The 25,468-nt window shown below is 37.3% G+C and overlaps 1 protein-coding gene across 1 annotated transcript in view; it reads left to right on the forward strand.

Moving 5' to 3' along the window:
* LOC124719812 (zinc finger protein 836-like) overlaps positions 1-24,738 on the forward strand; it is a 157,187-nt gene extending 132,449 nt beyond the window's left edge. The window contains exons 5-7 of the mRNA XM_047245002.1: positions 7,473-7,510; positions 15,442-16,660; positions 24,625-24,738. Coding sequence (XP_047100958.1) covers positions 7,473-7,510; positions 15,442-16,660; positions 24,625-24,738 — 1,371 coding nt within the window. The remainder of the gene's footprint in view (positions 1-7,472; positions 7,511-15,441; positions 16,661-24,624) is intronic.
* The last annotated feature ends 730 nt before the right edge of the window (positions 24,739-25,468 follow it).

Consider the following 25,468-nt stretch of genomic DNA (forward strand, 5'->3'; position numbering starts at 1 on the left):
CATTGACTCAAAAAGAATGTCATCTGCCCTCCAAGGATTCCTGTTTCAGTATCTGAACCATATCCATAACATATGTGTGCTAATGAAAGCTAATAATTGCAAATCTAGAAGCATGCCACTGAATTGCTTCAATGTCTGACTGGTGGGATGTGCCATTGTCAAGCATGCGTATGTTCCAACAAAAAAATTTTGGAAAACAGGAGTTCAAAAGAGAATATACGAAAATGGTGAGATAAAGGTGGGAAAATGAGATCAAAATCACACACACACACTTTAAACCTGCGAAGAAGCTACAAAAATCGAATTTTCTGAACTCCGCTTTACGTGAGTTTCAGATAGACCCTGTTGTTATAACCAGTAAGGATACAAAAATTCTCAGTGTAAGAACAAGAGAGGAATTTTTTTAGTCATTTCAACGTCCCTTGCATATAAAGATTAGATTTCAACCTGTCAGGAAAGAAACACACATGAATAAATCACTCATCATTAATCCATTTTTCAACAAATTATTCATTCATATACCATGAATTGTAACAAACTTGCAGACATACTGAAAACCATTATGAGATTATGCTAACCACAAAGGAAGAGAGAACACGGGTAGTGGAACATTGCCTATGATCAAGGTCTAGTAGATGCAGGGGAACAAGCATTGGAAACTTTCAATGGTAACAAACACCAGAAAATGGCAGGAATGCTTAAAAGTATACAAAAGAATGTTCAAGGCTATAAAAAAAGTTTAAACTGGGTCACTTGAAACTAACATAAAAATAACAGGTTTTGTCTATTACTTTCACTCAGTTCTCGACTGTGTGCCTGTGAAAGAACAATTAGTTTTGGAAGCAAAAAATTCTGATTAAAAATCACCTGTTGAGGAACTGAAGGAAGTCAGTACTTTTCAAAATAACGAGTCATGTGCAGAAGACAGAAACTCATATTAGAAGTATGGAAATATAGATACTGAGCAACAGTAATCTCACACAAACAACTGGCAGAATTATGTTAAACATTTGTAAAAGTGAAAAAATTACTGATGAGTGGAAATGTGCATTAATTGATCCTCTTCATAAAAATGAGATAAAACCAGTCTGAATAATTACAGAGAATTTCACTGCATCCAGTTATGTCCAAGATTCCTTAAAAAGCCCTGTGAAGGCAACTGTACGAACAAGTAGGCCTATTAATAGGAGAGTATAAGGCATGATTTTGCAAGCGAAATTGTGCAGAGAACAGATATGGGAACCAAAGTCAATTTTGCAAAGATGACGATGTGTAAATACTGTGGCAAGTTATGCCAAGTGTCAGAAAGGCTTATGATTTGACAGAAAAAGACTTGATTCAGTATGTCAGAGGAATTCAAAATTGACAGGAAAACAGTGGCAGTTACCCAATAGACATAAATGGGTACAACACTAGACATTAAACTGATTGGAGTAATTTCAGAATCATTTGAAATGCACAACAGTGTGCAGCCAGAGATCCACGATCCACTCCAACTTAAAATAATTCTGAAAAAGTTATGAAGACATATGGGAAGGAGATAAGGGAATCCAAATCGAAATTAAAAAAGAGCAGAGCATTAACATGAGGTGTATGGCTTTTGAAGACACTCTATATTCTAAGATACTGTATAGAAGCCAAACTTGTCCTGGAGAAGCTTCATAAAATGTCAAAGAAAACTAGTCTACAAATCATCTGTGAGAAAACTCAGTAAGGGACAGGAAGCCTACAGATAATGTCTCCATTGTAACTTGGTATGAGGAAGTATCACAAGATACATACATTAAATATCCATGAGAGATCATCCAATCACCAAGACATTTATTTATTTATCCTATTCTGACAAGGGCCATCAGGTCTCTTTTGCATTGGACCAGGGTTTCCCACATACATCATAGTTACCTAAGAAACAACAATTTTAATATGACAAATAGTATTGAAATGATATTAGTGTCTGAAGTGGCAATGTAATTAATACTGAATATGAACTAATAAAGTTAATAATGACAGTACTAGTAGTATTACAGCTGTTGCCACTAATGTGGTGGTGGTAACAGTAGTAATGACAACAATAATAGGGGCAGGAATAAAAAGGATTTATAAATGTACTAGCTATAGTGAGTTTCATGGATAGCAAATTTAAGAAGCTTTCACCATCTAAGAATTTTGAGAAAACAGGAAGATCTGGGTGGAATGTAATTATATGCTTCCATGTCAGTTCAAAGAGCAAGTTAAAAACAGCCAAACCTGGGTATTTCGGGATGTTTGTAGAGGACACACAGTGGCGACTTTCTGTTAAGGGATGTGATCTCTATGAACATACTCCTCTTGTCTATCTTCATGATTGTTGGATGTGTGTAAGTACATTATGTGATAAATCAGAGCATGTGTATGCCCCTACTCCACCCAGTTGTCAGTTACATCTGTTGTCTTAAAAAGATGCGGTCTTCTCGATTTACAGAACTTGTGGACATAGTTGGTTGGAGCCACGTCTCTGACGGAAGTATCAGATGTAGGTCCGTGTCTTGAAATATGTGACAGACTTTATTATGATGAGGTGGCAGAGATCGAACATTTGTGTGTGCAGTATGAAGTTTAGTGCATTTGGCTACAAGGCTCGTGAAGATACTAGATAGTAGTGATTTTAGGCCAGTGAGGTTATGAGAACAAAGCATACCAGAGTGCATTATGGTAGGGGAGCAAGGTTCCTTGAAGTGAAAGTGAGAGATATCTCCAGGAGAAGGGAGGTTTTGTGGCCAAGGCCACCATGCTTTGCACTGGTCAGTGAATGGTCAACTGAAGACAGGAAGAGAGAGTTCCTGAACAGAGCTAGAATAATCTATGCACAACAACTCCGAAAGTAAGATAAATGGAATGACAGAGTGCTGTCTTATTATTGGTCCTAATGATGAGTAACCACAGTAATATGATGATAAATTATTAAAGTAGAAATAAGACTGTAAATTATCATCTGAATCAGAGCCTTGTGAGCGTATTGAAGTAATAGTGAATTAATGAATAGTATTGGTATTGGAGTTATGAGAATTGAGCAGAAAATTAGTACTAAAACTAATCCTAGACAAACAGACAATAATAAGAGGGGAAACTGTTATAAATATAATATTAGTAAAACAAATTGTTTCTTTGCAAAATAAAGACCTGAAAGTAAACACAAAAAATTAGTGGCAATGAGAGTTGACAAATTTTTTAGCTTCTGACGTCCAGACACTCCAGCTCATCTGCATTGCGGACTGATCATTCCTATTTTAGTTCTTCACCATTCCTACCATTGTTTGTCCACATGTTTTGCAGCTGAAGTCTTGGGATCACACTGTCCAAAACTTCAGTCTTTCAAAAGTGAGATCCTCGCTTATTGTCAAACCTAACTTCAGGAGTTTCTGGCTCAAAAGCTTGTCAGCTGATATGGAGTCATTATAACAAAAAATCTATTTTAGAACTACTACTGGAATATCTCTGTGCTTTAGAAAGTACTGCGATTCATGGTCAAACATAAATGACTGAATGAGAAGCAGGAAAGAAAAATTCTCAGGAAAATATTTGGACCAGTTTTCTGTGAACGAATTTGGATATGGAGTCCCTTTAGAGAGATTTATAGACAGACAGAAACAATAACCGACAGCTTTAGATAAAGTGACAAAATTTTGTGGATGCATCACAGGATGACTGTCAACAGGCTCACAAGGCAGATCTTTGAGGTAGCAAACACTAGCAAAAGCAATTCAAAATTGGTCATAGGTACAGAAGAAGTTGGACTCTCACAAGATAACATAATAAATCGAAAAAGAGTCAAGAAAGACCATGAAACATACTTAAACAGCAACACATGGAAAACAGAAATGGATATAAATATTTGGAAGACCACAAGAGAGACCACACTACGTGATCAAAAGTATCCAGACAGCTGCCTGAAAAATGGCTTAAAAATTCGTGGCGCTCTCCATCAGTAATGCTGGAATTGAATATGGTGTTGGCCCATCCTTATCCATGATGACAGGTTTCATTCTCGCATGCATACGTTCAACAAGGTGCTGGAATGTTTCTTGGGGAGTGGCAGCCAATTCTTAACAGGTGTCGCACTGAGGCGAGGTATCGATGTCAGTTGGTGATGCCTGGCATGGAGTCAGCATTCCAAAACATCCCAGAGGTATTCTAAAGGATTCAGGTCAGGTCTCTGTGCAGGCCAGTCCATTACAGGGATGTTATTGTCGTGTAACCACTCCGCCATTGGCCGTGCATTATGAGCAGGTGCTCGATTGTGTTGACAGCTGCAGTTGCCATCCCCAAATTGGTCTTCAACAGTGGGAAGCAAGAAGGTGCTTAAAACATCAATGTAGGCCTGTGCTGTGATAGCGCCACACAAAACAACAAGGGGTGCAAACCCCCTCCATGAAAAACATTGACACCATAACACCAGGACCGCCTCCGAATTTTACTGTTGGCACTACACACACTGGCAGATTATGTTCACCAGGTATTTGCCATACCCACATCCTGCCATTAGGTCACCACATCGTGTACTGTGATTCTTCATTCCACAAAACAATTTTCCACTGTTCAATTGTGCAATGTTTTCGCTCCTTACACCAGGCGAGGCATCGTTTGGAATTTACCTGCGTCATGTGTGGCTTATGAGCAGGTGCTCGACGGTGAAATATAGGTTTTCTTACCTCCCACCTAACAATCATAATACCTGCAGTGAATAAAGATGAAGTCTGGAATTCCTGTGTGATGGTCTGTATAGATGTCTGCCTGTTACACATTACAGCCCCCTTCAACTGCCAGCAGTTTCTGTAAGTCAACAAACGAGATCAGCCTGTACTTTTGTGTGCTGTATGTGTCCCTCCATGTTTCCACTTCACTATCACATCAGAAACAGTGGACCTTGTTTCCACTTCACTATGACATCAGAAACAGTGGACCTAAGTACATTTAGTAGTGTGGTAATCTGGCTAAAGTGATACCCAATCACCTGACCAAGTTCGAAGTCTGTGGGTTCCGCAGAGTGCCCCATTCTGCTCTCTCATGATGTCTGATGACTACCGAGTTCACTGATATGGAGTACCTGGCAGTAGGTAACAGTGCAATGCACCTCATATGAAAAACTGATATTTTTCGGGGTGTCTGATCAAAAGTATCCACATTGTGTATGTAAAGAAATTGGGAAGGATGTAGGAATAGGAAGAAAATTTTAAATTTAGACACTATCTCCTAAAAGTTAATGTATGAAATAGTAATAATGATAATAATGTCATCTGGAAACATCTCCCATAATTATCAGTGTGAGGAGATTAGCAATAGTCATAGGTATCTGATTGTCAGTAGACTTCACAGAAGTAATCTGCAGTAGCAGCTTCTTCTTTTTAATATGCTATGTGTTACAGTCTGCAACCCCCTAGACAATATGATTTGTGAAATACAATGTGTAGATCCAAGAATGAGTAAATGAATAACTAACTAACTAACTAACTAACTTTCCCACCCTCTCTCTGACCAGGATATAGGCTACAGTGTGATTTCACACTGAAAGAGAAATTAAATTTATAAATGAAATAAAAAAATTAAGAAATAAATTCAGCACAAGAAAACAGAATAAGATTACCCTATTTTACTGAAAGGGAAGTGATAGCTGTGGAACCATATCGTGTGTAGGTTTCAAAAAGGTTATATCCTGGACATGAATAAAGATACAAATATAGGATAACTTTATGTTCAGATGTATAGCTATAAAGCTTTTATTTGCAGAAGAACCATTCAATTTATCATGAGTACATCTTCTATATGCATGCATGTGTAATGGGGTACTTTTCACAATTTGGTTTAAGTCCAGTGTTTCCATTCACTTTCGACAAAAGTTCACTATTCCTTCAACTGGACACACAACAATCATTGAGGCAATAGACTTGTTCCATACTTATTGAAACACATTTGGAGTTCTTGTGCTCAAAGTTGTTTTTTTTTTATTTAGTGAACCTTAAGTTACTGCATGGCAAGGCAAATAGATGGAGCCTTCCACAAACCCCGACAAAAAATGACATACTGTGAGATCAGACAAAATTCAAGGTGGGCAGGTGAATGTGAGATGTGTATGCCCCTTATGGTTGATACATAAATAAGGCAGCTTATTTTTTAGAAGTGCTCTTTCATTCAGGTGCCAGTGTGGTGATGCTCCATCCTGGTGAAAAATGATTTTTTTTCTCTGGATAGTTTCCTTTGCATCTATCTTGAAACCTTTTGTTATTTCTATTTATGTCAAAATTTCATGTGTTGTGAAGTTCCTTGCTGTACTGATTATATTCCTCATTAATAACATGAAAGTGTTGCTTCGTTAAATTACATAATTTGAATAACAAATCATGACCACCACCAAGAAATGGTTTCTTTTTCCAATTCACAATACATTATCCTTCTCTTTGTTATTACTCATTTTCAATGCAGTTATTTTTTAAAAATCAATTATTTCATATAGTTACCTTAATTGAACTTACTGTCAGAGATGACTCAGTCTTTCATGTTACTGTGAAATAGTTTGTTTAATCTGACACGTTTCTCATTAGGCTATCATCTTCGGGTTTGCTGACTGAATTTCTGGATTATCCTTTACGTTAAAGGTTTTCCGCTAGGCTCCAGTAATAAACTTGTTTTAGTGCTTGCTGTCTACATTCTGATGGCTTCTTCATATTTATTCATTGTATACTGGCTCTTTATAATTGGCCACCTGAATTTATCTGCAGTTGTATTAATCCCTCCCCTGCTGTGAAATGTATGAAAGCACATTCATTCATTTGGAGAGAACACTGTCCTCATGTTGACCATGTTGTTTATTTCCTATTTATGGTACTACACAATTCTTTGTCATTTATATGCTTATAAAATAAAACCACTTCATGTAATAATTCCTATAGCTTTCATGTCAAGCTGTACTCCTGGATTTTCTCTGTGGATGAAACTAATGGGACATTTAATGACTTTGATGTTCCATGCAGTGAGCTATCTCAAGAGAATGGCATAATATTGAATGCTGCAGTTGTGAAAAAAGTACAGTTAATAGCAGTTCAGATAGATATTTCTGCATTTCTTTCCTTTGCCAGTTTCATCAATAAAAATTGGTCGATTTTTTAAAATTTTCTCTGGTACTTTGCCTAATTGTATGTGCCCGAGAGGTGAAATGTATTTCACGCATTTAATTTTGAAGTATCAAGTAGGAAATTTGTTTTCCAATAAATCAATGTTTCTATAGTTACTTACACAGCTAAAAACAAAGTGCTAAAATGAAGCGTTCATTTTTACCTATAATTTTCTTTAATAACTGCTACATTTATATCGTGTCTCTTTGGTAATACTATTTCCAAGTATTGTTTGGAACATTCAGATGTTAGTGGGTGTAAATACAATTTTATTTATTTACTGTTTCATCAGTTTTAATTAACCAGTAACTCTTTGTACTATTTCAGGTGGCAGCCTCAATAAGAAATGCATCTGATAGTTTAAGGTACGTTTTTATTCTTCACTGCAGAATTTTTTTGAGCAGTATAAATTTTTAGTTACTCCATGTGAAAGGAAAACAAACAATAATCCCTAGGGACCAAAATACCATAAGTTATTTTCAAAAAGATCTGTTTTTGGAGTTCTATTTTTTCTATATATTAACCATTTTCAGTATATACATACAGTATATACTGACTACAGCAACATTATGCATGTTATCAGAGAAAACACTACTATATCTACTATTCTGTTATTGCAGAAGATTAAAAAGATGCTTTAAAATATTACAAGGTACATCAGTCCCATTTATAACAGTGGTTTGCAATAACTGCACAAACAGAACAAAATAGCCATTTATGATTAACTGTCAATCCAAGCTTTCCAATAATGAGAGTAGATGCAAGGTGAAGCATTAATTTTATGTTCTTAAAACATATCAGTTTCTCAGATTCTCTCATCACCCAAGAATGTTGTTTACTGCTGGCCCCACGATGCCACATGTCACCTTTTGTTTTATGGGTTTGACTTGGCAGTAGTTGTAAAGAAATACTAGTTTTGTCCACATTGCTGGCGTAAGATACAGCAAAGTTTTCTCTCACTTGGTCAAATTCATGCTTGCCCTTCTTCATAAACTTCATTCATTTCATTGCCTATCACTGAGCATGAAATTAGGCCTCTATTTTGGAACTTATACAGCCAACAAACAAAACAATTGAAGTCTGTTTTGAATGTCTAAATTTTCTGCAGTCTCATTTGTTGTTCACTGAATTATATTTCCACTTATAGGCACATTGGAGGTGCACATACAGCTGAAGCACTGTAAAAGTAAAAGTTCAGCCTCTTCATATATAACACTGTGAAGTCACTTCAGTATGCACCTGGAACACAGAGCAGCAGAATTAAGAACTTTTCATTTAAGTAGTGTGGATAATGTAGATTTGCTGGGTCCGAACCTTCTTCCAATTGTGCTGTTTTTCAATACACCATATTCTGCTTCCTGCAGAATTTTTAGTTTCACTTGCTTATCTGTGCTTTGTGCTTCCTACTGCACGACAACCCTTTCACTTCTTGGAACTCATTGTTACTACTACTGGCTCTACTTAAAGAATATAAAAGCACACCTCAACATGGAATTGCACTTGTTGATAGAATCTAGTTTTTCACGCTGTTTGTGTCACATTTGTTTTCCTTATTGATGGTGATTGCTCAACAATATTATGCACAAAGGTCAGCTAGAGAAACATTAGGAAAAAAGAAAAACATTGACAGTTCAGGTTTAATGAAAAATGTAATGATGCGGCAGAATAAATCACAGTTTGTAATTCATGCTGAATGAAATTTGTTAACCAGTAAAACTTTGTATAATATCATGCACATCACTGCCAGTACTGATATTCTGCTGGTGTTAACAAAGTGATCATCTTAAGTGAATTCATGTTAAGCATGATGTTTGAAATATACATGATGGTTCATTATTATTCATAAGTAAAAATGTTACAAAGCAGTTATGTTAGTAACACATTCTATAAAACAGCTTGTTTCTGTGTCTGTTCTTTAATAAAAGAGTGTACTTTTATACAAAAGTGCAGGTGAGGTGTCAGCAGCTGTATAGTGCTAACTATTCTAATTGAATATGACATGGAAGTCATACAAATTCAATGTGATGGGTACAGGCTAATGTCCTACCATGTAGAACAAGTAAGAGGAAAGGGTGAGTGGTTATATATCCAAAACCTGGAGTCAAGTTTCAGCCCCTTCAGATAAATGAATGTTGGGGGTGAACAACTCTTTGACTACTGTGTCAGCAATGTGGATTGGGAAACAAGCTTGTTGTATTCACAGTTTACAGGCCACCATCATGTTCTTAAATTTCATAAAGCAGCTGTAGTCAGCTTTAGTAAGGCCACGAAGACTTAACTGGTGAGTCATCTTTTGTGATTTGTGAGAAGCCACTTACCAAGGGCACCTAGAATCCCCTATGTCTGAATATGGGAAATATAATACAGTACAATTCCCCGAAAGTGCACACATTGCAAATTTGGCTGATTTGGGAGCAAAACTGATAGTGATTTATCTGGCCATGACAGTAAAATGAATATTGATCAGTTGTGCTCAGATCATTTGAGGAAACTTTTGCCATCACAGAATTAGAGGGAAATTACAGGACAAATATCAGTAGGTATATAAGAGGCACAGTGTGGATGGACAGTTAAACTTTGTGTTAATAATTTTCCTAGTATTCTTATTCTATAAACCACCACAATACTGACTGGAAGTAAGAGCAAGGGATGAATAACTCCTTGGACTTAATTATCTTGTGCAAGTTAGAGAGATCTCTACCTACTTCAGAAGACAACAAACTGTGATAGTGAAATATTCTGCTATACTGTCTGTAGTGCACAATCAGATCTTCCTTTGTGTTCAGTAAAGCTCTTTTTTCCTGTCACAAGATGTTCTCATCCCAAATTGTAGCTATGCCTTTTTGGTGTTTGAACTGTAGTAGCCACTGGACGTGTTGTGTAGTAAGGCTGGACTGATGAGGTTGCAAAATCATTTTTAGGAAAATAATCAATTCTGGACTGACTGCTGTACCTACAATTGAACCAATGTGATGATTCCATTTGGCATCTCCACATATTGCTACACTCAAGAATACATGAGAGTAGTGATAGGATACTATGATTCTCCTTTTTGTGAAATACACTATTTTTAATCATAATGTTTGAAGCTAGCTGGCAGTCCTTTCACGACTTCAAAATTTTATCTAGGTACAAGCTGATACATTCTTTCTTTTAAGTTCTTTATAATTGACAGAGCTAGTAATTATATGTGCCTGTACAGTTGTGGATAGTTTTGCCTTTTATCTGTCTTGGCTATGAAACTGAGTCAACAGTACTGTTCATTATAGTTTACCTACATTTCTATATTCTTATTTATAATAAGTTCTACTGGTGCATTACTCTTCTTTTCTCTGTATTCACCTGACCAGAAATGTTCTTCTTCCTCCCATGCACCACAATAATTCCCACCATATCAAACTTCAACTTATCCATTTCTCATTTCATGTTCTCTGACTCACCTAATCAATCAAGGGACTTCACATTCCACATTCTCCCTTGTAGCGATATTGTTTCTTTCACCTGATGATATCGAAGAGTGTAGCCCCCTCCCAGAGATCTTATTGGGCGGCTATATTGCTACTGGAATATTTTACCCAATTGGATGTCATGATCATTAAACTATACAGCAGAACAGCATGTGGTTGTAACAGGTGTAGTTCCCCTTGTTTTAGCTGTTCACAGTACTAACATAGCAAGGTCATGTTGGCTAATGGTACAAGACCAAATTGTATAATCATCCAAACCATTCTGCATTTACATCTACATAGATACTCTGCAAGCTTGCATATGGTAGGTATGGTGGTGGCTGGTACCTTTACTACTAGAAAGACCTGCCATCCATCTTCATTAACCACATGTTAGTGTGTGGATCCTCCCTAGATATCCTTCCATTGCAGTTTTATGTACTTTATGTGTCTGTTTGTTTTGTTAAGGCATGCATGTCACTTCACTTTGCCAAGATAAATGTTTCATATTGTAAGTGGGTGCCACACAACTGAAACATGTGAAATAATTTAGCTATTACCAAAAAATCACAAAATTAGGAAATCATGACATTGTGCCATGGAGATGCTGATAGAATTTTTAATTGTACACTTAACATCATATATTCTCACTACATACTTCAGTAAGTTATTGGTTATCATAAGTTATTTTTTGGAAGTTACACAGGAATTAGGATTGGCTGGTAGAAATGAGGGAACACATACTTGAGGATAGTTATGAATAACTAAAATGGTAAGCTGCAGTTCAGAGATATAATATTAAACCCAAGTTCATAAGGGTTAACAGTATGTGTAACTGCTCATGTAATCAGCTTTGAGATGATGCCGTAAGTCCCAAATATCACAAGCTTTGTTGTACTGTGTCATTTAAGGGACAAGAACTCCATGAGAAATACCAGAAAGCTGCATATGAATCAGGAACATAAGTGTTGCAACAGTTGTACCAACTTGAACCATGACTGTACAGCAATAGACTAGGATATCTGCGTGTCACTCACTTTTGTTATGGGAAGGTGGTTCCAATGAGACATCTTGGTATATTCAGTGTTGGAACATTCACTAGCAAAGTCTTCAAGAACACATTGGATGGTGACTTGGGGGTTGTGGCAGCTGACGGGGGTGTTATTTGATGTTCTACTCTATCCCAACAGAACAAGATAGAAAATACTTGAAACCTATAGCCACCACCATACTCATTGGAGAAAAAACATTAATGAAATAACAACTGTCAAAATAATGAGACTTGATGCTTCCAGAGCATCAGGTACAAATACACTATCCCATGAATCACAAGTGGACTCAGCCCCTAGATACAAACATTGATGATTTTGTGTTGGAACCACCAAGTTCCACAGTGAAAACCCTAAAATTGTCATCTCCCTAATCAATTTTAGTAATGACACAAAAGCTTATCATTGATTTAATTACTCCTATACTGCAATGGAACATTCATAGTTCGATAGCACATGTGAAGTAAATGAAACTTTTTATTTGTAGATAGTCACAGTATTTCACGTGAGTCACTCTGTAAATGTTTCAAAACTCCCATGCTGTCAGGGCACAGTATCTGACTGGTTCCCACTGTGGGTAAGGATTGCTGAATGGACAACCTGTGTTTTTGGTGTGTGTGAGGCATAAGTGAGGCTAAGTGAGGACTGAGATCAGACACTAGCTGTATGAATTCTTAGGGGAGTTAATCAATGATAACAATAGATTTTGTTATGATTTGCCAAGATCCTCTTTGCAAGAAGCATTGCTAATATTATCCTAAGATTTTGCCAGCCATTTCATTTGTAGGAGATATTAATGTAAGCAATATGCAGGTGTAATGCCGGCATCTCCTGGTGGGTTGTGAGATGAGCTATGTCTTCTAAATACAAGTGCTAGAATTTACTTCAGCACAGTTATTTGTTTTCTCACAACTAATCTCTAATCCTGCTTAATTATAATTGTAACCTACACACATACGCATGTCAAAAGGAGGTCACTGAGGTGGGTACCACATAGAGCAAACAGGATTGTTTTACCATCTGCTGATATTCAAAAATGCTTACATCTTGCCAGGTTATGATTATTGCAAGGTAGATTCACCACACTGTTGGTGCACTTGCCCTGTTGTGGAAGTAAGTGTCAACCCACAGTATTTAGCATCTGCAAAGCTTGGTGATAGTTCCAATGTTGTTCGTCTACAGTGAATATTTAGCACAGAACAGCTGTCTACATCGTTTCTTTTGTGATCTGGGTCAACAAAAATATGAGTAGCAATGAGGAGGATTTATTATTGTTGTGATAGCCCGTGAAACTCCTGTATCAGGCAGGAACAAACCTAAAAACCAAAGGGGAGAAAAGGAGGTAGCTCAGACAGTGTTGATGTAATGCCACAAGAAACCGAGATATGACTTATTATTTTCAAGTAGTGCTACATAACAGCTGAACTAGTAGGAAAATTTCATCTTTATGTGAGAAAGCAATTGTGCCTCTTCTACTGAACCCAGGGGAAAATGATACATTGCACAATAATTACTGTAAGGTGGCCCTCACCAACAGTAAGCCAAATGACAAGACAAATTCTATCAGCATGTGCCATACCTGGTCTGTAGAATCCAAGAAACTGAGCACTCACATCCAGTGTACATTTGAAGGATATTGCTCCATCCTCAGAATGTGAATAGTTCGAATACGCTGCCTTTCCCTAATCAGATAATATGTTGGAACAGTGTGTAATTGTAGCTGTGTCCTCCTTGTATATGTGTTGATAGGAGTATTTGGGCAAAGGCAGTGCCTGCCATCTATGTCATCTGTAAGCTTTGAAAGTGTGAGGTGTTTCCAGCCACTTCGATAATGGGCCCACCAGGCATCTACTCTTATAATATGGCCTATGTGGAAGCAACTGTGTAATATACCTACATAGGGCATACTGAAAGGTGTTTTTTTTTTTTTTTTTTTTTTTTTTTTTTTTAAAAATTCAGCATACAGTACTGTAGTCAGTGGGATATAATATTCTACATTAACTTAGTGTCTGGAGATTTTAGACAGAAGCCAATTTTACTGAGAGTTTCTCTTAAAGAAAGTTTTCTGGTGTATGGCATTTTTGGCACAGTGTATAACTGTTCTACGCAATGTAGTGATTAACTGCAAAGGTTTTTATTAATCACATAGAAAATAACTTTTACTGTAGTCTGATTAAAACTACTTGATAGCTGATGTGTGTCACTTGCCACTGCAATATTGCTACATCCACTACCAGGTACATTGCTTGATTATAGGCCGCACACAAACACAGCTGATTTTAAGTGACCTATGACTAAAATGTGGCAAATGACAGGTTTTGTAGCATTGAAAAAACTCTTGTCCTAACCTTATCTCAACTATGTGATCTGCAGTATATCTGAGTACACAGCGATCAACAATCTGCAGCACAATTGAGATCATGATCATTTTGTTCAGAGCTTTTAAGGCTCTCTATGAGCAAACTCAAGACAGAAAAATTTCTTAGTATGTTTCTTTGCACAGCCATCTTCTGCAGCAAAGTTTCAGTTTTTGATGAAAGCAAACTGTACTTTCTCACTGTCATTGGTTACTTGAAACCATATATCCATCAAAAAGCAAAACAGTCAAAAGCAACAATCAGGATAGAATAATAGCACAGAAGTATGTGCATGCTCCTACCCACCCACAGCCATATCCACACTCAAATGACCTCATTGGGAAGCTCAAAGATGTCCATTTTCATTGTGATGGAATGGGGTAGCTGCAGGTGGAATGATTGGACCCAGATATCACACGGATGGGCCATGCACCTACTGCAATTACTTGCTCTCAGAAGATTGTTGTAGAATTTGCTGTACATGATTCGTGCTTATGTCACCATTGATACATTCGTTTGATTCAGTCAAGGATGTTTTGGAACTCCAGGGGACCAGATATTGAGTTGTTGTAAAGATAATTTTGAATTGGAGGCTGTAACTGCATTGGCATCCTGCCTGCCAGACAGTATGTCAATTAGAAAGGGCTACACGTAATCTGTGCTGCTAACAATACACATGTAATGTTGGAATAATTTGTGTGTGTCATTCACATTTGTTCATCAGTCTGGAAATTTATGTATGTGTTCCTTCATTTATTGACCTGACATTATTTCTTATACATGTACAGGTGTTGGCTACATGGTTGATGGCCATAGCACCTAGCCAATAAGAAATGTGATGTTGGTGGTAGTTGGTGATCAATTTTGAGTAATATAAAATGCCACGCTTTATTGGTTTCAGACATAAATTGATCATTGTTGGTTTTAAGAATTTCTACCGAAAGCCTAAAGAGTCCTCCAAATCAAAGAAAAATCCACATGGAAAGAGTGATTGGTTTTTATTTTAAAATCATAGATTACTCTTATTTTTTGTTTCCCTTTATCTTTTGGTGGATATTTTTATGTCAAAAGCTAGAGGATATTATTTCTAATAAATGTAATAATTTGGTGTAAAAGATTGTAAAACGGTATTTTAAAAATACTGCAAGACTTTTAATAATAGAATCTATTAGAAAATAAGGGATTTTAGTCAGCACTGAATGAGACTGGGTGTTATTGAATTTCCTGTGATCATTTGCTGTATAAAAATGTTTCATATTAGGAAAATTCTATCATTCTGGTAGAATGTCATGACAATTTTAAATCACTTACATTTACTGAATAAGTTATCTGTGGTGGCCATACATTTTTATCTTTTGGTTTATAGGCCCCGATTTTGTGGATGGTGAAATATTGTTTTGTTTTGTGTAAATCAACATTTCACACCTCTTTCCTCCTTCCTCAGGTTCATTCAAAGTGCTGGTGACACCTGTGACATTTCATATCAAGAAGCATTACATCAAGGAGTAGTCAATGACAAGCTGGAGATATATGCAGAGAAGTCAACAAATTTCAGTGTGTCTCACAACTATACCAAAATACAGACTTCACAAGAAGACGGCTTATGTGGCACAAGATTAAGTTGTAGCATCAGGGAAAAGGAATTCCATAAGTTTAACTGTTGTTTCTGTCTACAGAGCTTCCCTTCAAAATACAGACTCATAATGCATATCTTCATCCACATTGATGGTGTGCAGGCACCTGCATTTGTGTGTAAGTCATGTGGTGAGGTATTGCCCTCTGATGACTGCTTGAAAGAACATTTGAGAATGATGGAGGGTGACCAAGCATTATCTGCTACCAACAGTGAGAAACTTGAATGCAATGATGATCATGAAAACAATATCTCCTTCGAGTGTGTACAAGAAGGAATTGTGGAACAAACTGCAGAGCGCCCTTCATACAAGGTACCCAGGAAAACCTTCAAAAAATCCTTTAATGACATATGTAACACACATACTGTGAAACAAGCTGAAGAGAAACTCGAAAGATGTAATGACTGTGGAATTTCATGTACAAGCGACCATGCTCATGTCCACACTGTGGTAAGTGCAAAGGGACATCACAAATGTGATGTTTGTGGCAAAATGTTTACTCAGTTATGCAATCTTAAGAAACACAGATTAATACACACTGGAGAGAGACCTCACGAATGCAATGTTTGTGGAAAATCGTTTACTGAAAGGGGCAATCTCAAGAAACACGAATTAATACACACTGGACAGAGACCACACAAATGCGGTGTCTGTGGAAAATCATTTACTCACCCGAGCAGTCTCAAGACCCATATTTTAAAACACACAGGAAAGAGATCACACAAATGCGATGTGTGTGCAAAATCGTTTACTGAAAGGAGCAGTCTCAAGAAACATGAATTAATACACACTGGACAGAGACCACACAAATGCGATGTCTGTGGAAAATCGTTTACTCAGTCGGGCAATCTCAAGAAGCACAATGTAATACACACAGGAAAGAGACCACACAAATGCGATGTGTGTGCAAAATCGTTTACTGACAGGGGCAGTCTCAAGAAACATGAATTAATACACACTGGACGGAGACCACACAAATGCGATGTCTGTGGAAAATCATTTACTCAGTCGGGAAATCTCAAGACCCATGTATTAATTCACACTGGACGGAGACCACACAGTTGCAATGTCTGTGGGAAATCATTTACTCAGTCCAGCAGTCTCAAGAAACACGAATTAATACACACTGGACAAAGACCCCACAAATGTGATACTTGTGGTAAATTATTTAATGCATTGAATAATCGCAAGGCCCACAAGTTAATACACAGTGGAAAGAGACCCTACAAATGTAGTATTTGTGGAAAATCTTTTATCTATTGGGGCAGTCACAGGAAACATGAATTAATACACACTGGACAGAGACCACACAATTGTGATGCCTGTGGAAAATCATTTACTCAGTCGGGCCATCTCAAGAACCACAATGTAATAAACACAGCAAAGAGACTACACAAATGCGATGTGTGTGGAAAATCGTTTACGCGGTCGGCCTATCTCAAGAGCCATGTTTTAATACACACATGAAATGACCCCACAAATGTGATACTTGTGGTAAATTATTTAATGTATTGAGTAATCTCAAGGCCCACAAGTTAATACACAGTGGAAAGAGACCCTACAAATGTAGTATTTGTGGAAAATCTTTTACTCATTGGGGCAGTCACAGGAAACACAAATTAATACACACTATATCGAGACCACTCACAGTATTGTTGAGGTCTGTAGACCTACACATGTTGATAGAAGACTACACGTGTTTTATGAAAATTGTTCGCATGTGCTACAGAGAGGTCACAAAAAATATGACAAATACATTTCCGCAGCTTCACATTCCAAGAAGTTACATACAAAATACAACGTATGAAGCACACAATTGATTTTTTTGTTGCAAATGCTCCATGCTTTAATTGTTCAGGCTACCCAAAATTTGTGCATTGGGAGGTATCTTTTACTCGTTTGAGAAGTAGTTTTGTGCAGTAATCAGGACGCTATATTCTTCAAGACAATGTACCAGTATGCTGCTAATTATCTGAAGAAACTGCCGTTTCAATCTTCATGAAGCTGTATCCACTACCCAGGCGACAGCAGAAATGTGTTTCTTACTCATTCTTAATGTAGGATATTTATCTCAAGAATGGAGAAAGATACAAAAATCTCTTGATTATGTGAACATATTATTGAGGTATGCCTCCTTAATAGTATTGCTATTTGTGTGATCAATAATCTGCACACATGTGAACTGTCTGTGGTAGTTATTCATTAAGAAATAACTGATGGTGGCATGTATGCAGAGATAAGGGAAAAATTATAATCATCTGCGTAGTAGCGTTTTGATTCACCTACAGACTGCAATACAACAGTGCATCTCTATGGTATGGACCCGTTAGTTCTACGTTACTTTTTCAATTGTAAATTGGACTATAAGTCTACACACATCTCATGCCTTTCCCGTTAACTGTAGGCTATCGGTTTGTTGCTGTCTAGTTGGTGTGCAATAGCATCCCAGATTCATTTCATCGTGATCTAATGAGGTGAGCTGGATGGGAAAGACAACAGTGTGAACCATCATGCTGCTTGAACCATTGCAGTATGATTCTTACCTTGTAATTTGGACAGTTATCCTGCTGTAAGATGATGTCACTCTCTGTAAATACATCAAGCATTAAGTGATAAGTTTGCAGTAATGTTCATGTTCTCCACATCTGTCATGGTGCTTTCAGTTATGACCAGCTGTTTTCTTGCCATCTCATATGAATATCCCCCATAGCATGACACTGCCTCCATCGTCCTGCACCAGTTGTGTGGTGCATGTATGAAACAACTATTCATCTGGATAATGACATATCTGAGCACAACCATTCAACTGGTCTGAAAGAAATGTCATTTATCCCAACATGTGACACTTCCTTATAGGTATGCAGTCCAATTTCGATTATCCTATTGGTATTGCTATTGTAACTGACAACATCGTTAGATCAACATGGGAATACAGAGCTGTTATATAACTTGGGACCTCATGTTCAACAGTGTCTGCTTAATAGCTTGAAACTCTCGAGCCTGCTCAAGCATTTTCTTCTGTCTCCACAGATTGCCATCTATCCCATTTTACAGAGCAGCTAGGTTCTGATTTGCTTGTTCTACATAATGGATGGGCATCCTACAACCTTTGTCAACTTGTGGTTTCACCATCTTTCAACAATGTTCCATAGAGGCTCATGGTAGAAGCATCTGCACAGCCAACCACATTCGCTGCTTCTGAGATGCACTTACCCAGGCACCAGGCAAAACCATCTGCTCTTTGGCAAAGTTATTTAAGCCATTTTTTTAACAAACTGTCACTAGAATGATAACCACTCATTTCTGGTTGTATAGTTTCATTACTAAGTGACATAGCCACAATGATGCTGGGTAGCAAACACTCCTCCTACGGAAGTGTATTTAGTGATTTGGATTAACAGTGTATCTTCACAAAAAAGGCCTTTTGGTAAATTGTGCAGTAATTCAATTTTTCTGCTTTGTTAAATTTTATGTCAATACACTATTGTCAGTTCAAGTGCCGTATTTATTGTGAAAAATTTTTGTATTACAAAGCTCTGTACATTAATTTTATGCATCAAATCTTTTAATTATTTGTCTGTTTTTAAATACCATGTAACTACTGTACAAACATCAGTGGGAAAACTGTCATCATGTAGTCTCAGATTATAATTCCGATTGTTTGTAGAAACACAAGGACAGTTGAAAGAGCTCAGTGTGATTTCTAGGTTATGAATTTAATCCAAATGCATAATTTTTATTGTAATAAGTTTATTTATCACATGTACTTTCTTTCTAATTGCTTTGTTTTAATTTGATTTTTTAGTTGTCTTTTATCTGCTTTAAACATGATTTCATAGTGTATATTTTCCATAATTTCTCTGAGTAAATGTGAGGTTTTCAGAAATCTTTACTAATGCTTTGTCTCATACTTCATAATTTTTGTTTCTGGTCAGTTTTTTCCATTTACTACCAATTTCTTATTGGTGTAAGGTAGTTTGTTTATTAAGTTTTGTCATACTTTTAATAACTTGAGACAGTTGTTTTTAAGTGATAGGCATCTTTGAGTTTTGCAACTCTTTAAGCTGTGTGGCTTTTTACTGAAATGAGAATGTATCGGTGATGATCGTTCTTGCAACATAATAGTGTGCTGCTATCTGGGCTGTAATATTGCAGTGGCTTTTAAATATTGAGGGCTCCCAGTCTTCACACACTTCATGAGATATTTTGGTTGTGACTTGGAATGAAATTGCATGTATTTTAAATTGTCATTCTCCTTATAGTAATGTTGTTACACTATTCTGTTCAGCTACTTAGTTACATATTTCTACTACAGTTCCTGTTGGTACTGCGCTCTTTGTGGATGGTTTACTTTAATCATAACAGATAATATTTTGTTCTGTCAGTAACGCTTGCTGAGACAAAAATCGTTACTATTATTATTCAAGTAAGAACAGAGCTCTGAATTCACAAACTTACAATACTGCTACTCTCATGAAGCTTAAATCCTGACTCGAAACTGTCCTACTTTAATGTCTCATCAATGAAAATAAGCTTGTGTTGATTCTGAAGATTCTGTACAGAAATTAAGTAAAGTAACCCACAGTGATATGTTTCAATCAGATTTCAAATGACAAAGGGAATGAGAGATATTCACAATAGTACTTTATTTTGACAAAGTGCCATTAATTGTTATAATGTGGTATTTATATCATAACACCAAAACAAATGTCATTATTAGTAACTGGTTATTACTGTCATCATCATATGATGTTCCTGACCACTTTTAGACGTTTTGTGCTGAAATATATCTGGTAAATGCCATAAAGGCTGCAAGGACTATCTTCACATTATCACCATTGCTCTGTCCCCGGTAGCTGAGTGATCAGTGCAACAGACTGTCAATCCTAATGCCCCGTGTTCGATTCCCGGCTGGGTCAGAGATTTTCTCCACTCAGGGACTGGGTGTTGTGTTGTCCTAATCATCATCATTTCGTCCCCATCGACGCGCAAGTTGCTGAAGTGACGTCAAATCGAAAGACTTGCACCAGGTGAGCAGTCTACCCAATGGGAGGCCCTAGTCACACGCCATTGTATTACCATTCACTTAAAGCTAATATGGGTGGCATTGGCCAACCAAAAAGTTCTACGGAAAATAATTTTATATGATATATGTTACCTTCCACTCCCGTCCAAAATCGTTCTTTTCAAAACCTATACCGTTAGACATCTGTCAAGACTAACATTAGTGTTCACTTGAGGCCAAAATGAATCATAAATCAAGAAAGTATGATTCTAAATATTGTTATAAGAAGAGTTAGAGTACTTTTTGTTTGAAATTACGTGAGTGAATGGATGTTGTTGGAAGATGACACAGCTTTCATATAACCTTAAAAAAAGCTACTTTTCACTAAAATATATAATTGTGGAAATAGTTTGCAGATTCATGATACTTATTTGGATTTGTGTGTGTGGTTATTTGTGCTATTAAAATTTTTTATTGTTCAAGTTTAATGTGGCTACGTTTACGAAGGGGAAGTTAACTAGTGTGCCACAGGCGACTGCAGGTGTAACTCTCTCATACATTTATACCCATAAATTTGTACAAGTTGTAGCTATGCAGTTGCAAATCGACATAGTTTCATATCTTAGGTTACAGTGCAGGGCACATGAGGTAGATATATGTAATTCATACATTGTCTCATAACGAACAGATTGAGATACACCAGTATCCACCTGTGGTGGTTGCATTAGTTAACTCTATTCAGTTATACTCAGGTTAGTTGATTTTCAACAAATATTGCCATAAAGCATGTTATGGGACATTTCTTAAGTATTTGCATGACTACGAATAATTATGAGTAGACTGATCCTTTCACATCAGAAGTATTAGAGACATTAAATCAGTGGTCGTTTTTGGGCCAGTGTTGACTATAATATCCATGAATATTGACGGACTACCTCCCTGCAAGCAACAACTCTTGCAAGACGTGCCACACTAAGCACTGTGATATTTTGTGAGTTCAAGAAATACACACATACACCCAGCAGAGACTTCCTTCAGTTCCTGGAATAAAACTGATTGCTGAAACACAACATGCACAGTGTGGCAGTGCTATCCTTACAAGACCTGACCTTTGTCAGTAGTGTTTGTCAGTCAGATGATAACAATATTGAAATTATTATTGTTGAGTAACAGTAGAGTCACATCAGCGTATAAAGCTCCAGCAACAGATTTTTCCTTCACCCCACCTGAACATGTTATTACAGGGAAAGCTTCTATAGTGGTATGTGATTTCAACATTCACAGCCATGTTTGGGGGGTACACTCAAGAGGATCAAAATGGTGAGGCTGTCCTTTTGTGGGATGAAACTTACCATCTCTCACTCCTTCATGACAGCAAACTACCTAATTCTTTCTTCAGTGCACGCAGGCTGTAATCCATATCTGCTTTTTGTTAGTGAAAGTATTTTTCATACCTGCACTAAATCCGTCTGTAAGCCCATACCGAATACACATCGACCTATTATGTGTCAAGTTCTCCCACAAGTAAGCCCTCAAGAAATCACTTTCACCTGAAGGTACAACTTCAAAACGGCTGATTGGCAGAAATTGTCAAAGTTATTACATGAGAAAATTGTAACTATAGCTCCTGTGGTAGATCAATATAAAAATTTTGTTAACATCGTTAATGCCTCCCCCTGAGCATCAATTCTAAGGGGATGCAGAATGAACTATATCGAGGGTATAACACCTGAAATGACCACTCTTCTTTAGGAGTACTACAGAAAGTTTGAAGAAGATCCTTTTAGTGAAGCCACAAAAATTCATGTACAGAATGCTCTCTCTTCAATATCTGAGGCAAACAGAGAAGAATGGATTCAATTAATGGCAGACTGTGACATGAGTAAAAGTAGTCAAAAGGCCTGGAGGCTATTATATCGCCTGAGTAATGATAACACTCAGGTCAACATATATTTTAATATTAAACCAGACCAAATTGCTCAACAACTCCCCATTAATGGCAGATCAACTAAATCCAGAAATATTGAGAGGAAACAATTATTTAGGCAAACAGACCAAGAGAATAGTATCTTATCTCCTTATTGCTCTGTTGAAGAATTGAATTCAGCCCTGAATAAATGTAAATAGGGAAAAGCAGCAGGACTGGATGACATTAGAGCTGAACAAATCAAGAATTTTGGTTCCACAAAAATGCTTTGGGTACTGCAATTTATGGGCAACTGTATTCGAGAGTGCAAGAGCCCTAAATTATGACGAAAATCAAGAGTAATTGCCACACCGAAACAAGGAAAGTATAGGAAAGAACCCAAAAATTATAGACGAGTCTCTTTACTCTGTCACCTCTACAAAATACTGGAGAGGCTCTGTCTTCAGAGAATGATTAGAAAGGTGGAGCCTCTTCTAATGCCACAGCAAGCAGCTTTCAGACAAGGGGAGAGCTGCACATCTGATATTAAACTTAACACAACATATCGAAGATGGATATGAGAAATGGCACAGTACAGGTGCTGTATTTATCCGTCTATCCACAGCTTGTGATGCGAGCATCCATCGGCTCCTTCTGAATAAAGTTTATGACATAACTAAAGACTTCACATGCATGTACAATATTAGAAACCTTCCCCAGAATTCCAAATTTTTTTGTGGAATTTTAGGGTAAGAAAAGTAGGTGGAGAACTGAGAAAATGGGCTGCCACAATGCAATGTGCTTGCACTGCTATTATTCAACATCTGTACCAACGATCAACCTATCCCTGAAGGAGCTCGAAGCTTTATTTATGCTGATGACTGCACTATCACTACTCAGGCTGACTGTTTTGAGACTGTAGAAGATACGCCATCAAAATCTTTGGAAGAATTCACTGTTTACTATTATGGGAATTACTTCTTACCTAATCCTGCCAAGACTCATATCTGCGCTTTCCACCTCAAGAATAAACAGGCAAATAGATCCTTAAATATATCCTGGGGAGGGATCGCACTCGAACATAATCCTACTCCCAAATATCTTGTAGAAACACTGGATCGCGCGCTAACATATAAAAAGCATTGCCTAAACACCAAAGAGAAAGTAGCAGCCAGAAATAAAACAGTGCGACAATTGACACATACATCATGTGTGCTAATCCATGCACTGTGAGCTCAGGCGAGCCTGCTCTACGTTTTTCCACTGCTAAATATGCATGTTCAGCGTGGTACAAGTCCAGTCATGCCAGGAGGCTCTAAATGAGGCTCTAAATGAATCTTGCCAGATTATCACGGGTTGCTTAAGACCTATTCCTGTGGACAAACTCCATTGCCTCGCTGGGAAAGATCCTCCTGGAATGAGACGTTAGGTAGCTGCGAGATATGAGAAAAGTAAGGCCACAACGAAGAACGCCCATCCACTATATGAGGCAGATATCAAGGAAGAGCTTCTTGACAACTACTGAGGCTCTCATCGAGAATCCATATGTGGCAAGGATCTCGCGATGGCGGGAGAAACGTTGGTACTTGGGAGAATGGATCGCTCCAAAGGAAGAACTTCGTCCTGGATATTCAGAGAAGTGGTCAATATGGAGGTCTCTCAATAGATTATGGTCAAACACAATGAGATGCAAGACCAATCTGCTGTGTTCCTCATCACCAACCACCTGCACCGTGCAAGACCTTATGAGACATACACCAAATGCACTTGAAGTGTCCAAGTTTTTGTCCTCTTTTGTGTAAAATTATGTCAACACTTATATATATTTTTGACATTTCGGTACTTTTGAAATGACAAGTAAATAAATAAGTAATGTAATAAAAGTAACAGTAAGAAAAAACTGTATCATTTGTTTTTAATGTCCAGAGAAAAGAAGATTATTCATATGTTAGTGGAGGAAACATGACATGATGGCTTTTGGTGCAGTGATATTAGCAACGAAATAAACCCAGCGCTGCATCCTTTTTATGATTAACTAGATGGAATGCCACAATCATAGCATTAACTCTCATCATTTTGCAGGTACGAAGATGCACAACCTACTTAATAGAAACACAGTTTGATATTCCTTCTGACAAGAACAGGGAAAGTAAGGATTCGGTGGAAAATATTAGTTCTCAGTGTATGAAAAATTAGCTAACACTATAAGGATGATTGATAGTAGCAGCTAAGAGTTGTGCTTAAACAGAAAGAGAAACGAATGAAATCCTAGCATGAAACTGTATCAGCATCATTTTTGGGAATATAGGAGCTGCTGCAGTGCAGAACACCAGGTGGATTGTGGGCAAGATAGAGCTGATGGTTGCATGATTGTTTGAGGGCCAATTAAGAGTCATGAATATAGTCAGAGAAGTATGCAGTTATTGCAGTGCTAGTTTATATTGGGCCCTCCAGGAAAGATGAAGTTGCCAGTCTCGATAGCAACAGGGATGGGTTGCCTGCTCTGTGACAGAGATAAAACACAAGTGAGGCTGTTGTAGATGGTACAAACCATGTCTTCTTTAGCACAAGAAAATGAAAAAAGACTCACAAGCATATCAGACTAAATCAACTCCACTGTACTAGCATATGCACCGAGCTATGATTGAGCACAGAAGGTAGAACTGTAGCTAAAAAAGAAAATACAAAAATTATTAATATCTAGGGATCCTTATTTGGACTAGCACACCGAGTTGTACATTCTTAACCTTTCACCCTTTTGAATAGGCCAGGGTGTCGGTGAAGGGATATTGTTAGGGACATAAAATTACAGGGCAGCAGAATTTGTTTAGATCTGAGGTTGCTTTGTATTACAGTAACGGAATTAAAAAAAACTCTATCTATAAGAAAAGTTTGCTGACCATTAGGTGACCCAGGGTAGTTGTTG

Source organism: Schistocerca piceifrons, chromosome 11 (genome assembly GCF_021461385.2).
Source record: "Schistocerca piceifrons isolate TAMUIC-IGC-003096 chromosome 11, iqSchPice1.1, whole genome shotgun sequence".
In the NCBI taxonomy this organism is placed as follows: domain Eukaryota; kingdom Metazoa; phylum Arthropoda; class Insecta; order Orthoptera; family Acrididae; genus Schistocerca; species Schistocerca piceifrons.